The sequence below is a fragment of the Jaculus jaculus genome, chromosome 10 (genome assembly GCF_020740685.1).
Source record: "Jaculus jaculus isolate mJacJac1 chromosome 10, mJacJac1.mat.Y.cur, whole genome shotgun sequence".
Taxonomy (NCBI): domain Eukaryota; kingdom Metazoa; phylum Chordata; class Mammalia; order Rodentia; family Dipodidae; genus Jaculus; species Jaculus jaculus.
This window is the reverse complement of record NC_059111.1, coordinates 13,542,797-13,557,318: the sequence shown is the minus strand read 5'-3', so window position 1 is coordinate 13,557,318 and position 14,522 is coordinate 13,542,797. Positions and strand designations below refer to the sequence as shown.

General features: G+C 40.8%; 1 protein-coding gene, 1 non-coding gene and 1 pseudogene across 5 annotated transcripts in view; 2 read left to right on the top strand and 1 right to left on the bottom strand.

The window, feature by feature from the left end:
- The window catches only part of Tipin (TIMELESS interacting protein), a 38,474-nt gene that overhangs the window by 20,773 nt on the left and 3,179 nt on the right, over positions 1–14,522 (top strand). Inside the window, exons 1-7 of one of the 4 annotated variants that reach the window (XM_045160679.1) lie at positions 5,465–5,483; positions 5,575–5,710; positions 5,948–6,026; positions 6,172–6,247; positions 7,539–7,661; positions 7,873–7,936; positions 10,564–10,770. In XM_045160679.1, the coding sequence (XP_045016614.1) occupies positions 5,581–5,710; positions 5,948–6,026; positions 6,172–6,247; positions 7,539–7,661; positions 7,873–7,936; positions 10,564–10,770 (679 nt within the window). In that variant the 5' untranslated portion in view covers positions 5,465–5,483; positions 5,575–5,580. Of the gene's footprint in view, positions 1–5,464; positions 5,484–5,574; positions 5,711–5,947; positions 6,027–6,171; positions 6,248–7,538; positions 7,662–7,872; positions 7,937–10,563; positions 10,771–14,522 lie in introns of those variants that run through there. The other 3 variants (XM_045160678.1, XM_045160677.1, XM_045160680.1) reach the window with 3 other exon arrangements.
- Positions 3,753–4,380, bottom strand: LOC123464070 (annotated as a pseudogene).
- On the top strand, positions 8,437–8,571 carry LOC123464302. Its single transcript, XR_006639529.1, has one exon.

Below are 14,522 nucleotides of genomic sequence, written 5' to 3'. Positions count from 1 at the left end.
GGCCAGACCCAGAACCCACGGTGATCCACAGTTGCGGGGATATTCTGGCCGAAGCCGCAGGGGTGCAATCTGACTTGACAGACCAGCCGCTACCGGACGCTAAGGTAACCTGGTTCACGGATGGCAGCAGTTACCTCCTTGAAGGTAAGCGAATGGCTGGGGCTGCAGTAGTGGATGGAGACAGGGTGATATGGGCCAATAAATTACCAGAGGGAACATCGGCTCAAAAAGCAGAACTAATAGCTCTGACTCAAGCTCTAAACCTGGCTGAAGGAAAAAAGGCCACCATTTACACCAATAGCCGGTATGCCTTTGCTACAGCTCATGTCCATGGGGCCATTTACCAGCAGAGGGGACTATTAACCTCCGCAGGAAAGGAAATTAAAAATAAACAAGAAATCCTAGAGTTGCTGGATGCCTTACAACGGCCTGCCAAACTAGCCATAGTTCATTGCCTGGGACATCAAAAAGAAAGTTCCCCTGTAGCACGGGGAAACAGAATGGCAGATGAGGAAGCTAAAAAGGCAGTCCATGGAACTTACTTACTTCCCTTGATTGAAAAAGAAATTAACTCTTCAGAATCTCAGCCTTCAGATTATACGGAACAGGACTTTAAGGCCATGGCTAGAATCCAAAAACGCTTTAATCCAGACTCCCAAAGATGGGAAACCGAAGAAGGAAAACAGATTCTGCCCAGGAAACAGGCGGAACAAATCCTACAACAGATACATAGGTTAACTCATTTTGGGACTAAAAAATTAACCACTCTTGCTAAAACCAATTATCATATTGGATTGAGAGAAATGGCAGAAAATCTTACTAAACAATGTGTTCCCTGTCAGACAGTAAATGCACAGACTGCTCAAATGGGTTCAGGGCAACAGCTCCATTGGGACCGCCCAGGCCTATTTTGGGAAACTGATTTCACTGAGATGAAGCCTGCCCGCTATGGAAATAAATATCGTTTAGTTTTCATAGACACCTTTTCAGGTTGGGTGGAGGCCTACCCTACCAAGAAAGAAACTGCTACACTGGTAACCAAGAAGCTTTTGGAAGAAATCATCCCCAGGTATGGGATACCACAGGTGATAGGGTCAGATAACGGCCCTGCCTTTGTTGCCCAGGTGAGTCAGGAGGTGGCCAAAATATTGGGGATTAATTGGAAATTACACTGTGCATATAGACCCCAAAGTTCAGGACAAGTAGAAAGAATGAATAGAACCTTAAAAGAGACCATAACTAAATTGTCCTTGGAGACTGGCCATACTGACTGGATGATGCCCCTACCTTGGGCTCTCTTTAGAGTCTGGAACACCCCCTACAAGTTTGACCTTACCCCTTTTGAGATTTTATTTGGGGTCCCCACCCCCTTAAGTCAATTGCTGACACCCAGACATCCAGACACCATTCCTAACTCTGCTTAATGGCAGGTTGCAGGCCTTACACCTCCTTCAATCTGAATTGTGGCCGCAGATAAAGGAGGCCTGTTCTCCAGCCAAGGAACCAGCACCTCACCGGTACCAGGCTGGTTTAGAATTTGGGATCTTCTTGGATCAGCCTCCCATGTGCTGGGTTTACAAGCCATGAGTTACCATACATGGTTTCATTTCTCATTCTTCATAGGAAACCTTGCTTAAGAAAATTGTAGGGGTCTGTAGAGATGGCTCTGTGGTTAAGACGATTAGCTGCAAAGACTAACAACCTGGGTTCAGTTCTCCAGTACCCACGTAAAGCCAGACGCACAAAATGGTGCATGCATCTAGAATTCGTTTGCAGTGAGTGAAGGCACTGGCATGCTCATTCTCTCTGTGTGTGAAAATAAATAATATTTTTAAATTAATTATTTATTTATCTGAGAGTGATAGACAGAGAGAGGAAGAGGCCAATAGAGACAGAGAGAATGGGCGCTCCAGGGCTTCCAGCCACTGCAAATGAACTCCCCCTTGTGCATCTGGCTAATGTGGGTCCTGGGGAATTGAGCCTCGAACCAGGGTCCTTAGGCTTCACAGGCAAGCGCTTAACCACTAAGCCATCTCTCCAGCCCTAAATAAAAAAAAATTTTTTTTTTGCTTTTGACAAAATTTATTGGTATTTTAGTAAAGACATTCATTTTAGTTATTTCTCCTTAACTTGGCCTTAGGTTAATATTTTATTTGGGTCAAGTAAGGAATATGTAGGAGAGAGATGTTACAAATAGTAAATGGACAAAATGAAGAGTTTGTCTACAGAAAAGTTAAATTTATGTATCTTGATATAATTAAATCATGTAAGAACTGAGAGTGCTATGTACATTTCCATTGTTTCACTTGGGGCTTATTCTAAACTTAAATTTAAGTGAACAGACTGTTAAGAACATCCGCAAGCTGCTTTTCAGGAATTGTTACCTAGTAAAAGAGCCTAGTGAATAGTCACCACCAATAAAACTCTCAGAAGGTGCCTCCCAATTTAGCTTGTAGTTCTTAAGGGAATCATACTATTTCATCTGTGACTATGCACTTAAAGAAGCATTTAATTGACACATTAGAACAAAAAGTCCATATACAGTACAAAAATACAAAACAAATATCCTACAGTACACAAATCTTGCAGAGTATATGTGGTGAAAGAGTCCATAAAATGTGTTTGAAGATGTATTTTCTTTCCTTCTATTTCAGTACATAAAATGTGCTTTTGAGGCCACTGGTCAGCACATACATACTTAGAATTACAGGAAATTTTGTAGTGAGTTCAATTCAACAACTTAGAAGCCAGTCACAGAAAGTACATCTTCTCAATTTCCTGTCTTTGTACAATGTTATACCTTTTTTCTTGTATCTAAATCTTTAAAAAAAATTGAAAACCAGCCAAACAATAAAGCAGTATGTACATTTACATTTTTGGTGGTGGTTTGTATTTTATTTTTATTTTTATTTTTTTTGGTTTTTCGAGGTAGGGTCTCACTCTAGCCCAGGCTGACCTGGACTTCACTATGGAGTCTCAGGGTGGCCTCGAACTCACAGCGATCCTCCTACCTCTGCCTCCCGAGTGCTGGGATTAAAGGCATGCGCCACCACGATGGTTTGTATTTTAAAAGAGCAGCTTCCATACGATCTGCCTCAAGTTTTGGTGGAAATGCTTGCACAGAAGTAGGAACAAAAACCAAGAGAAGCACATTCCAGATACTGAGTTACCGTGGTAGCAAGCGGCGTGCTTGATGACAACTGGAGGCAGACAAAGTCCATCAGAGTGAAGTGGGCTGTTTCAAATACGCAACACTTCACATAAACTTCTTTTTTTAATTGTTTTTTCTTTTTTTAAAGAGCTAAGCATCTTTATCCACTGATAGCAATGCAATACCTAGTATATGACAACGTGAAACAAAACAAAATGCCCATAAGAAAAAAAAAAAGGTCTCATTTTCTCTAAATTTACTTTCAGTCAAAAGTCCAGTAACATTTTCTTCTCAATACAATACTCCCTCTCTCTATAAGGCTGTTCCTGGGAGCCAGACAGTTTAGGAAACGAGGGAATGAAGTTAGGTAAGTAACTGCTTGAAGCTGTAAATAGATAATAACTTTTCACTTCCCTCTTAATGTGCTAATAGCTGTGTCTAAAAAAATATGCAATTCTTAAAAAGGTACCATTTCTGATTTCTTTATTATCTGTAACTTTTAGAAACTAATCACATGAAACTACAAAATTAGCAAATGTCTTGAAATCTGTATATAAAACATAAATTACCTCTAATTTCAAACTCATTTATTAGTGTATCACTCAATCTTTTAAAAAAATGAAAAAAAAAGGTGGCTCCAAAGATAAGTCTTATACCATTCTTTTAAATAACTTTATACCCCAACACCCAGTTTCAAAAGCATCATTTAATTGTCTTGGTTGTGGACATTTCCAAGATGAGACTTTATATTTCGTTCCCACAGCTTCTGGTTGTCAGAAAACCCATGCTTCCCCTTATTGAAAGAGTTTGGTCCGGCTGAGGTTGGTGTATCCCTTCCGATATTCTTCATCCTCATCTTTGCTTCTGGGGGCATTTCCTTTGGTTCACTATCTTCATCTTCACTAAAAGCTGCTGCTACTGAAAGTGTTTTGGAGCAAGAGTTGGAACAGTTTCCTTAGGCTTGATTGACCTGAGTCTGATGGAGATGGCGGAGGCTCTCCTGGCCGTCTGACTACCCATGGCAAATCCAAACTTGGAGGCCTTTGTGGGCTTTGTGGGGACGTGCGCAGCTTCTGCAGCTGTCTCAGCGCTGCGACGGGAGCTTTCCCCTCCATTAGTGGAAGAAACAGTCTTAGTTTTCACAGGTTTTTCTGCTTCTTCAGGTCCTCCGGCGGCCAGGCTCGCTCCGGCTTTCCAGGGCTCTCCTCTCCTGCCTTCCTGCCCACCATCTTCCCCGCTGCGGCCTCCCCTGCAGCCAGCCAAGGCAATAAAAATATTTTAAAAACTTGTAGGGCTGGAGAGATGGCTTAGCGGTTAAGTGCTTGCCTGTAAAGCCTAAGGACCCCAGTTCGAGGCTCGGTTCCCCAGGTCCCATGTTAGCCAGATGCACAAGGGGGCGCACGCGTCTGGAGTTCGTTTGCAGAGGCTGGAAGCCCTGGCACGCCCGTTCTCTCTCTGTCTTTCTCTGTCGCTCTCAAATAAATAAATAAAAAATTTAAAAAAAAAGAACTGCTTTAATTGAAGTAGTGACAGAATATTTGTATCTTTCCTATTTCTCATCCTTTTGAGCTAGTTTGAAACCCTCTGAAAATAAAAATTATCCTGTTATGGTAGGGGAAACAATAGTTGAGTTAGAATGAATTATTCAAGACTACATAGTTAGGCTGAAGAGATGGGGTTCAGTAGTTAAATCCTGAAGGCCTAGGTTTGACTCCTCAGCACCTACATAAAGCCAGATAGACATATGAAGTGGCACATGTGTCTGGAGTTTGTTTGTAGTGGCACTGGGTCTTAGTGTGTCCATTCTCATTCTTTCATTCTTTCTCTCGGCTTCCAAATAGATAAGTGGTTTTTTTTTTTTTTTTTTTTTGGTTTGTTTTTTCAAGGGAAAGTCTCACTAGCCCAGGCTTGCCTGGCACTCACTCTGTAGTCCCAGACTGGCCTTGAACTCAGAGCAATACTCGTAACTCTGCCTCCCGAGTGCTGGGATTAAAGATGTGTGCCACCATGTTGGCAATTTTTTTTTTTTTTAAATAGAACTCATGTAGTTAGTGGTAGGGTCCATATTACAACTCAGTTCTGATTTCTAGCTTTCCTCTCATAATTACTCTCTTTACTTTTATGATGCATGATTTTAAAATGTGGTTAAGTGATTGGAACATAATGCATTTTGTTGCAGGTGAAACTAGTGTTGAATAGACTAATCAGATTTATAAAATTAATTTCAAGCCTGGCGTGGTGGTGCACACCTTTAATCCCAGCCCTCGGGAGGCAGAGGTAGGAGGATCGCTGTGAGTTCAAGGCCACCCTGAGACTACATAGTGAATTCCAGGTTAGCCTGGCCCAGAGTGAGACCCTACTTCAAAAAAAAAAAAACAAACAATACTAAAAAAGTACTTTCATTCTTTTTTTTCCCCCTGGAGGAAAAGATGGTAGAACCACAAGAGTATGGCTTGGTTGAACTACCATATTCTGAGCACGTGGAAGATGAGACGTTTCCTCCTTTCCCACCACCAGCCTCTCCAGAGAGAGATGGTGCAAGAGCTGAACCTGATGAAGGTATGCATCAAGAACTTCATAAAAATACCCCTTTGTTTATGTGGCTGGTTGATACTTATTAGTTTCTTTTTTTTTGAGCTAGGTCTTGCTCTAGACTAGGCTGACCTGGAATTCACTATGTAGTCTCAGGGTGGCCCCTAGGAAATACTCCTTGTTCAGTCAGTTCAGCTTGGAAATGATACCTTTTACATTTAAGGTTCCAATTTTAAAATACTAAATCCCTGTCTGTTTCACTAGAGTTGGGGAGTGCAACACGTGTACCTGTACCTCCAAAGAGAACAGTGAAAAGGAATCTCCCCAAGCTGGATGCTCAGAGGTCTGTACATTAACTGTGTCCACAAACATTTATACTTTCTGCTCTAGATAGTTCAGTAATCATTTTTATTCAGTTTAGGAAACTTTTTTTTTTCACATAATCTTGACAAGTAAACCTGAAATTTGGAATATATTTGTCTTCACAGATTGACTTCAGAGAGAGGGCTTCCAGCCTTAAGGCATGTGTTTGATAAGACAAAATTCAAAGGTAAAGGTCACGAGGTAAGAAATGTCTATTATTATTTATTTAGTGTGTGCCTGTGTGTGTGTACCCACTTGTACGTACTTTTACTTGTGTCAGGGTCTCTTGCCACTACAAATGAATGCCCAGCAGGCTTTGCAAACAAGCTTCTTTAACTGCAGAGTCATTTCCCCAGGCCACTATTATTTTGTGCCTTTATTTTGCATTGCTGGGGATTAACCCAGGACAAGTACTCTCATACATCCTAGTCCTGTTTTGTTTTTTTTTTTTTTTTCTTATTTGTGAGAGAGAGAAAAAGGCAGGGGGAGAGAGAATGGGCACGCTAGGGCCTCTTGCCCCTGCAAATGAACTCCAGACATATGTGTCCCCTTGTGCATCTGGCTTACATGGGTCCTGGGGAATCGAACCGGGGTCCTTTGGCTTTGCAGGCAAATGCCTTAACCGCTAAGCCATCTCTCCATCCCCCAGCCATGATTTTTATTTTACACTTTTTTTTTTTCCTCTCAAGAAAAGGGTCTCACTCTAGTCCAGGCTGACCTGGAGTTCACTCTGTAGTCATGTAAGCACTTATCTTAATGTTTATCCCCATATATTAATGCTACTCTCATTTTTTTTTTTCTTTTTTGTTTTTTTCGAGGTAGGTTTTCGCTCTAGCCCAGGCTGACCTGGTATTCACTATGTCATCTCAGGGTGGCCCATATTCATGGAAATCCTCCTACTTTTGTCTCTTGAGTGCTGGGATGAAAGGATTAAAGGAGTGTGACACCGTGCCTGGTTCATTAGGCTTTTTTGCTGTTATTTTTTCTTCAGATTTTTAAAAATCTGTTTCTAAAACAAACACAGTATGTTTCTAGGAGCTGATGGCTTATCAGCATATCTCTAGCACCCAGCAAGCATATCTCTAGTAATGTACATAAACCTATAATTCCAATGTGCCTATGGCAATGGGAGGTAATGTATGGCCTTCCCAGCAGCAGGACCCCCCCCCAAAAAAAAAACCCTCAAGAGACCCTGTCTCAAACCAAGTGGAAGTAGTAGACCAATACCTCAGTATTCTCTGACCTCACACCTGCACCATGACACAGCGTGGGTGTGCCCATACACACACACACACATACAAACAAATTCTGTGTACAATGCTCTTCTGGATTGTAGTCTTCTAAGCCCTTCTTTTGTTCCATTCTAAAAGTTTCTCAACCTTAGAAGTATGACACCAGTGACTTTGGGCTTGCTTTTAAGTTCTAAGATGTGCTGACAGGGTCAGTTGTGAGATTGAGTCTTCTGTTTAGCATTTTTATTTTTATGTGTCAGGCTGAAGACTTGAAGACACTAATCAGGCACATGGAGCACTGGGCACATAGGCTATTCCCCAAGCTGCAGTTTGAGGATTTTATTGACAGAGTTGAATACCTAGGAAATAAAAAGGAAGTTCAGGTAAGTGATGTGATTATCATGAATGTCACTCACAGTGCTCACCAGTTCAAGGGTGGATTTAGTTGAGGCTAAATGCTATTTGATCAATCTTCTTTGAATTCTGATAGGAAAATTAGGTATTATTTGAAGAACAATTCTTCAGATTCTAAGACATGAAAGTGCTTGTTCTCTCCCTAGCATTATTTATGAAAATGTGAACATATCTTTTCAGACTTGTTTAAAACGAATTCGACTTGATCTCCCTATTTTACATGAAGATTTTGTTGGCAATAATGGTAATTATATCAGTTCTTTTACTTTATTAAATTTTGCTTCTAGAAAGGAGTCTAGTCAGAGTAGGTAGGTAGTAATACAACTAAATTCTTCCTCTGTGTATATATAGTGGTGATGTATGTGTTTTGGTAAATCTAGAATGTTCTGTTTGTACTTGTTTCTCTGGAGAAACTGACTGGTGATCTTTTCTAGTTCTTTTTAATATAGACAAGTGTCAGGATATAGTGCTCATGCACATGTATATTATTAGAAAATGTGGCTTTGGGAAATTAGGTAGATTAATTGGTTGATGAAAGTCTGCATTTCACTCCAAGTTCCGATCTTTGAGCTGGGTGTGGTGGTGCATGCCTGCAACCCTAGCACTTGGAAGGTGGTAGCAAGAAAATCAGGAGTTCAAGGCCAGTCTCCCTTACACATCGTGTCTGAGTTGGAGGCCAGCCTGGGCTACATGAGATCTTGTCTCAAAACAGAATCTGGGATGTAGGGCTTTGGGAAGACCCGTGTGACTGCTCCCGGTGTTGATTGCATTTGTTACTTGTGCGATGCAACCACAGACGGTCACACACATCAAACTGATGGTTCCTGCCGACAGAGTCTGTACAGTTATCAGATTTTCTGTGCGATGGCTCCATACATTTTGTAACTTTTAGCGGAGGAGATAGGAAATGCAGCCTTCATGTAGAATCTTCAAGAATCATCTGTGAGTTACTCATAAAAGTGTGAAGAAAGCACCTTTAATCCTAGTAGAGGCTGGAGGATTGCCGTGAGTTTGAGTCCACCCTGAGACTACATAGTGAATTCCAGGTCAGCCTGGGCTAGGGTGAGACCCTGCCTCCAAAAAACCAAACCAAAACAAACAAAAAAGTATGAAAAAGTAGCATTAAAATTTTAAATAATCTGGGATTTTTTTTGGAAAGGTTTATGTTAATGTCCTATGACTTGGTATGTAGGTATGTATTTAAAGTTGCCATGGGGGCTGGAGAGATGGCTTAGCGGTTAAGCGCTTGCCTGTGAACCCTAAGGACCCCGGTTCGAGGCTCGGTTCCCCAGGTCCCACGTTAGCCAGATGCACATGGGGGTGCACGCGTCTGGAGTTCGTTTGCAGAGGCTGGAAGCCCTGGCACGCCCATTCTCTCTCCCTCTATCTGTCTTTCTCTCTGTGTCTGTCGCTCTCAAATAAATAAAAAAAAAAAATAAAAATAAATAAATAAAGTTGCCATGGTTCTAAATACAGCCTATGCCACTGGGTTAGTTCATTTATATTATTTTTTTTGAGACAGGGTGTCCCTGTGTAGCCTAGGCTGTTTGGAACTCACTGTGAAGACTAAGTTGACTTGAACTCATGGTGACTGACTTGCCTTAGTTTCCCAAGTGCTAGGATTACAGGTATGAGCCGCTACACACAGCTTTTAGCAGCACTTTTTGAGCTATTTACCTTGTGCAGAAGGCTCAAGGATAAAAGATAAATAAATTTAAGCCCCTGACTTTATAGACATTGAGTAAGATAGTAGCATCGCCAGTAGTTTGGCAGGTATGCTAATTAGATATATGAGGAGCACAGTGTGGGGTGGGAAGGACAGTGGTTACCCTATGTAGGGGAGGAAAACTGTAGAGAAGGTATCACAAGTGGTTTGAATGCTAAGGTGTACAGGCCCAGCTGTTAGACAAAATATAACATACATTTCCTGACCAAAAATAAACTACTGGGGCTGGAGAGATGGCTTAGCGGTTAAGTGCTTGCCTGTGAAGCCCAAGGACCCCAGTTCAAGGCTCAATTCCCCAGTACCCACATTAGCCAGATGCACAAGGTGGCCCATGCATCTGGAGTTTGTTTGCAGTGGCTGAAGGCCCTGGTGCACCCATTCTCTCTCTCTCTCTCTCTCTCTCTCTCTGTCTCTCTGCCTCTTTCTCTGTCTGTCACTCTCAAATAAATAAAAATAATAACAAACAAAAGAAAATAAATTACTGTTCAATTTTAAGAACTAAGTAGTTGAATAATTTTTTCAAAAGACTTGCACTAATAATTCTTTTTTAAAAATTTATTTATTTATTTTCAAATTTTTATTAACAACATCCATGATTATAAAAAATATGCCATGGTAATACCCTCCCTCCCCCCACTTTCCCCTTTGAAACTCCATTCTCCATCATTACCCCTCCCCATCTCAATCAGTCTCTCTTTTATTTTGATGTCATGATCTTTTCCTTCTCTTATGATGGTCTTGTGGGGCTAATAATTCTTGACATAAAATGACTTGAAGCTGGGCATGGTGGTGCACGCCTTTAGTCCCAGCACTCGGAACAGAGAGGTAGGAGGATCTCAGTGAGTTCATGGCCACTCTGAGTATACTTAGTGAATTCCAGGTCAGCCTGGGCTAGAGCAAAACCCTACTTCAGAAAACCCAGCACTGAGGAGACAGAGGTAGGAGGATCATCATGAGTTTGAGGCCACCCTGAGACAACATAGTCAATTCCAGGTCAACCTGGGCTAGAGTGAGACCCTTCCTCAAAAAAAAAAAAAAATTAGTGATAATGAAAAATAAAAACCAAACCAGTTAAATGCTGTATAATATCTTTCTATAGCTCATCTAACACTACAGATATATTAATGTTTTTCTTTCTTCCACAGATGCAGTAGGGGAAGAAAATAACCTTGACGTTCCTGCTGCTGGATTCGATCCGTTTTTGACAGACATATCTGAAAGTGAGAAGTTGGCTTCAGAGTCTTGTAGAAGCCTGACAGAAGAGCAACAACAAAGAATTGAGAGAAATAAGCAGCTGGCCTTGGAAAGAAGGCAGGCAAAGCTCCTGAGGAATAGCCAGTCCCTGGAAAATGGTAAGTTTTATGCCGTGTTTATGAGCTACCATTAGGAAGTATATCAAGGGCATGTTAGAAATTTTAACTACTGTCTTCTGGAATAAAAGACCTCTAGGGATAGAACAGTCATATTAAGTTTATGTGTACTTGAGAGAGATAAAGGAAATGCTATTTGGAATCCTTCAAGAATACATGCATCTGAGGTTTTTGAATAGCTCTGTGTCTCTTTGTCAATTTTTTCCTTTTAAATATGGGGATCTGAGGATCTGAACTCAGGTACTCATGTTTGCATGACGTGTACTTTATTTGCTGACCCATCTTCCCAGCCCAGCTTAGTGTCTTCTTTAAGATTCTAAATTCTGGGGCTAGAGTGATGACACAGTGGTTAAAGGTACTTGCTTGCAAAGCCTGATGAGCCAGGTTCAGTTCCTCAGTATCCACATAAAGCCACATGCACAAAGTGGCGCGTACGTTTGGAGCTTGTTTGCTGTGGCAGGTGGGCCCTGCTGTGCCCATGCTCAATTTCTTTCTGTCTTTCAAATAGATACAAACTTTTTTTCAAGAAAATTATAAGTTCTTCAATAATTTGCCCTCCCTCACTCCTTGAAGTATGTTACAGATATTTTTAGGGTCATAATTGTGAAAATGGATTATTATTATTTTAAAATAATTTTTATTTGACGACAAAGGAGGGGGGCAGAGATAGAGAATGGTGCTTCTAGCCATTGCAAATGAACTCCAGATGCATGCGCCACCCTGTGCATCGGCTTACATGGGACCTTAGACTCAAACCTGGGTCCTTAGACTTTGCAGGCACATGCCTTAACTGCTAAGCCATCTCTACCGCCCGAAAATGGATTGTTGAGGTAATTTTCAGTATGGAGAATTGAACCCAAAGTGCTCTTATTGATTGATTGATTGATTGATTTTCTAGGCAGGATCTCACTAGCTCAGGCTGCCCTTGAACTCACAATGATCTTCTTACCTCAGCCTTCTCAGTTCTGGGATTAAAGGCATGTTCCACTCCCAGCATCACCTTTTTAATTTAATTTATTTTTTTTTCAAGGTAGGGTTTCACTCTAGCCCAGGCTGACCTGGAATTCACTATGTAGTCTCAGGGTGGCCTCAAACTCATGGCGATCCTCCTACCTCTGCCTCCTGGGTGCTGGGATTAAAGGTGTGTGCCACCACACTCTGCTTTTTTTGGTTTTTGAGGCATGCACCCCCACACCAGGAAAGTTTGTGTTTATTTTATTTATTTATGTATTGATTAGTAGGCAGGGGCAGATAGAGAGAAGAGAGAGAACGGACGCACTGGGGCCTCTAGCCACTGCAAAGAAACTCCAGACACATGTGTCACCTTGTGCATCTGGTTTTATATAGGTCTTGGAGAATTGAACCTAGGTCCTTTGGGTTTGCAGGCAAGTGCCTTAACTGCTTGAGTCACCTATCCAGCCCTAAGTTTATATTTTGAGACATAATCTTACTAAATTGTATGAGATGGCTCCTGCCTTGGAATCCTCATGACATGGCTTCTTGAGTAGCTGAGATTATAGATGTGCCACACACCTGGCTTCAAATGTGTCACTTTTATTATGATTTGCACTTTCTTTTTTTTTTTTTAAATTTTTATTAACATTTTCCATGATTATAAAATATATCCCATGGTAATTCCCTCCCTCCCCACCCCACACTTTCCCATTTGAAATTCCATTCTCCATCATATTACTTCCCCATTACAATCATTGTAATTACATATATATAATATCAACCTATTAAGTATCCTCCTCCCTTCCTTTCTCCACCCTTTATGTCTCCTTTTCAACTTACTGGCCTCTGCTACTAAGTATTTTCATTCTCACACAGAAGCCCAGTCATCTGTAGCTAGGATCCACATATGAGAGAGAACATGTGGCGCTTGGCTTTCTGGGCCTGGGTTACCTGACTTAGTATAATACTTTCCAGGTCCATCCATTTTTCTGCAAATTTCATAACTTCATTTTTCTTTACCGCTGAGTAGAACTCCATTGTATAAATGTACCACATCTTCATTATCCACTCATCTGTTGAGGGACATCTAGGCTGATTCCATTTCCCAGCTATTATAAATTGAGCAGCAATAAACATGGTTGAGCACGTACTTCTAAGGAAATGAGATGAGTCCTTTGGATATATGCCTAGGAGTGCTATAGCTGGGTCATATGGTAGATCAATCTCTAGCTGTTTTAGGAACCTCCACACTGTTTTCCACAATGGCTGGACCAGATTGCATTCCCACCAGCAGTGCAGAAGGGTTCCTTTTTTTCCACATCCCCGCCAACATTTATGATCATTTGTTTTCATGATGGTGGCCAGTCTGACAGGAGTGAGATGGAATCTCAATGTAGTTTTAATCTGCATTTCCCTGATGACTAGTGACGTAGAACATTTTTTTAGATGCTTATATGCCATTCGTATTTCTTCCTTTGAGAACTCTCTATTTAGCTCCATAGCCCATTTTTTGATTGGCTTGTTTGATTCCTTATTATTTAACTTTTTGAGTTCTTTGTATATCCTAGATATTAATCCTCTATCAGATATATAGCTGGCGAAGATTTTTTCCCATTCTGTAGGTTGCCTCTTTGCTTTTTTCACTGTGTCCTTTGCGGTGCAAAATCTTTGTAATTTCATTAGGTCCCAGTGGTTAATCTGTGGTTTTATTGCCTGAGCAATTGGGGTTGTATTCAGAAAGTCTTTGCCAAGACCAATATGTTGAAGGGTTTCCCCTACTTTTTCCTCTAGCTGTTTCAAAGTTTCCGGTCTGATGTTAAGGTCTTTAATCCATTTGGACTTAATTCTTGTGCATGGCGAGAGAGAAGAATCTATTTTCATCCTTCTGCAGATATTTATCCAGTTTTCAAAACACCTTTTGCTGAAGAGGCTGTCAATTCTCCAATGAGTATTTTTGGCATTTTTATCGAATATCAGGTGGCTATAGCTACTTGAGCTTACATCTGGGTCCTCTATTCTGTTCCACTGATCTACATGTCTGTTTTTGTGCCTGTACCATGCTGTTTTTGTTACTATGGCTCTGTAGTATAGGTTAAAATCAGGTATGGTGATACCACCAGCCTCTTTTTTGTTGCTCAGTATTATTTTAGATATTCGAGGTTTTTTGTGATTCCAAATGAATTTTTGGATTGTTTTTTCTATTTCCATGAAGAAAGCCTTTGGAATTTTGATAGGGATTGCATTAAATGTGTAGATTGCTTTAGGTAAGATTGCCATTTTCACGATATTGATTCTTCCAAGCCAGGAACAAGGGATGTTTCTCCACTTTCTAGTGTCTTCTGCAATTTCTCGCTTGAGTGTTCTAAAGTTCTCATTGTATAGATTCTTTACTTCCTTGGTTAGGTTTATTCCAAGGTACTTTAATTTTTTTGATGCAATTGTGAACGGGAGTGATTCTCTGATTTCATCCTCTGTGTGTTTGTTGTTAGCATATATGAAGGCTACTGATTTCTGTGTATTTATTTTGTATCCTGCTACATTGCTGTAGGTTTTGATCAGCTCTAACAGTTTGCTAGTAGAGTCTTTAGGGTCCTTTATGTATAGAATCATGTCATCTGCAAATAATGATAACTTGATCTCTTCCTTTCCAATTTGTATCCCTTTTATGTGTGTCTCTTGCCTTATTGCTATGGCTAAGACTTCCAAAACTATATTAAATAAAAGTGGGGACAGTGGACACCCTTGTCTTGTTCCTGATTTTAGTGGAAAAGCTTCCAGTT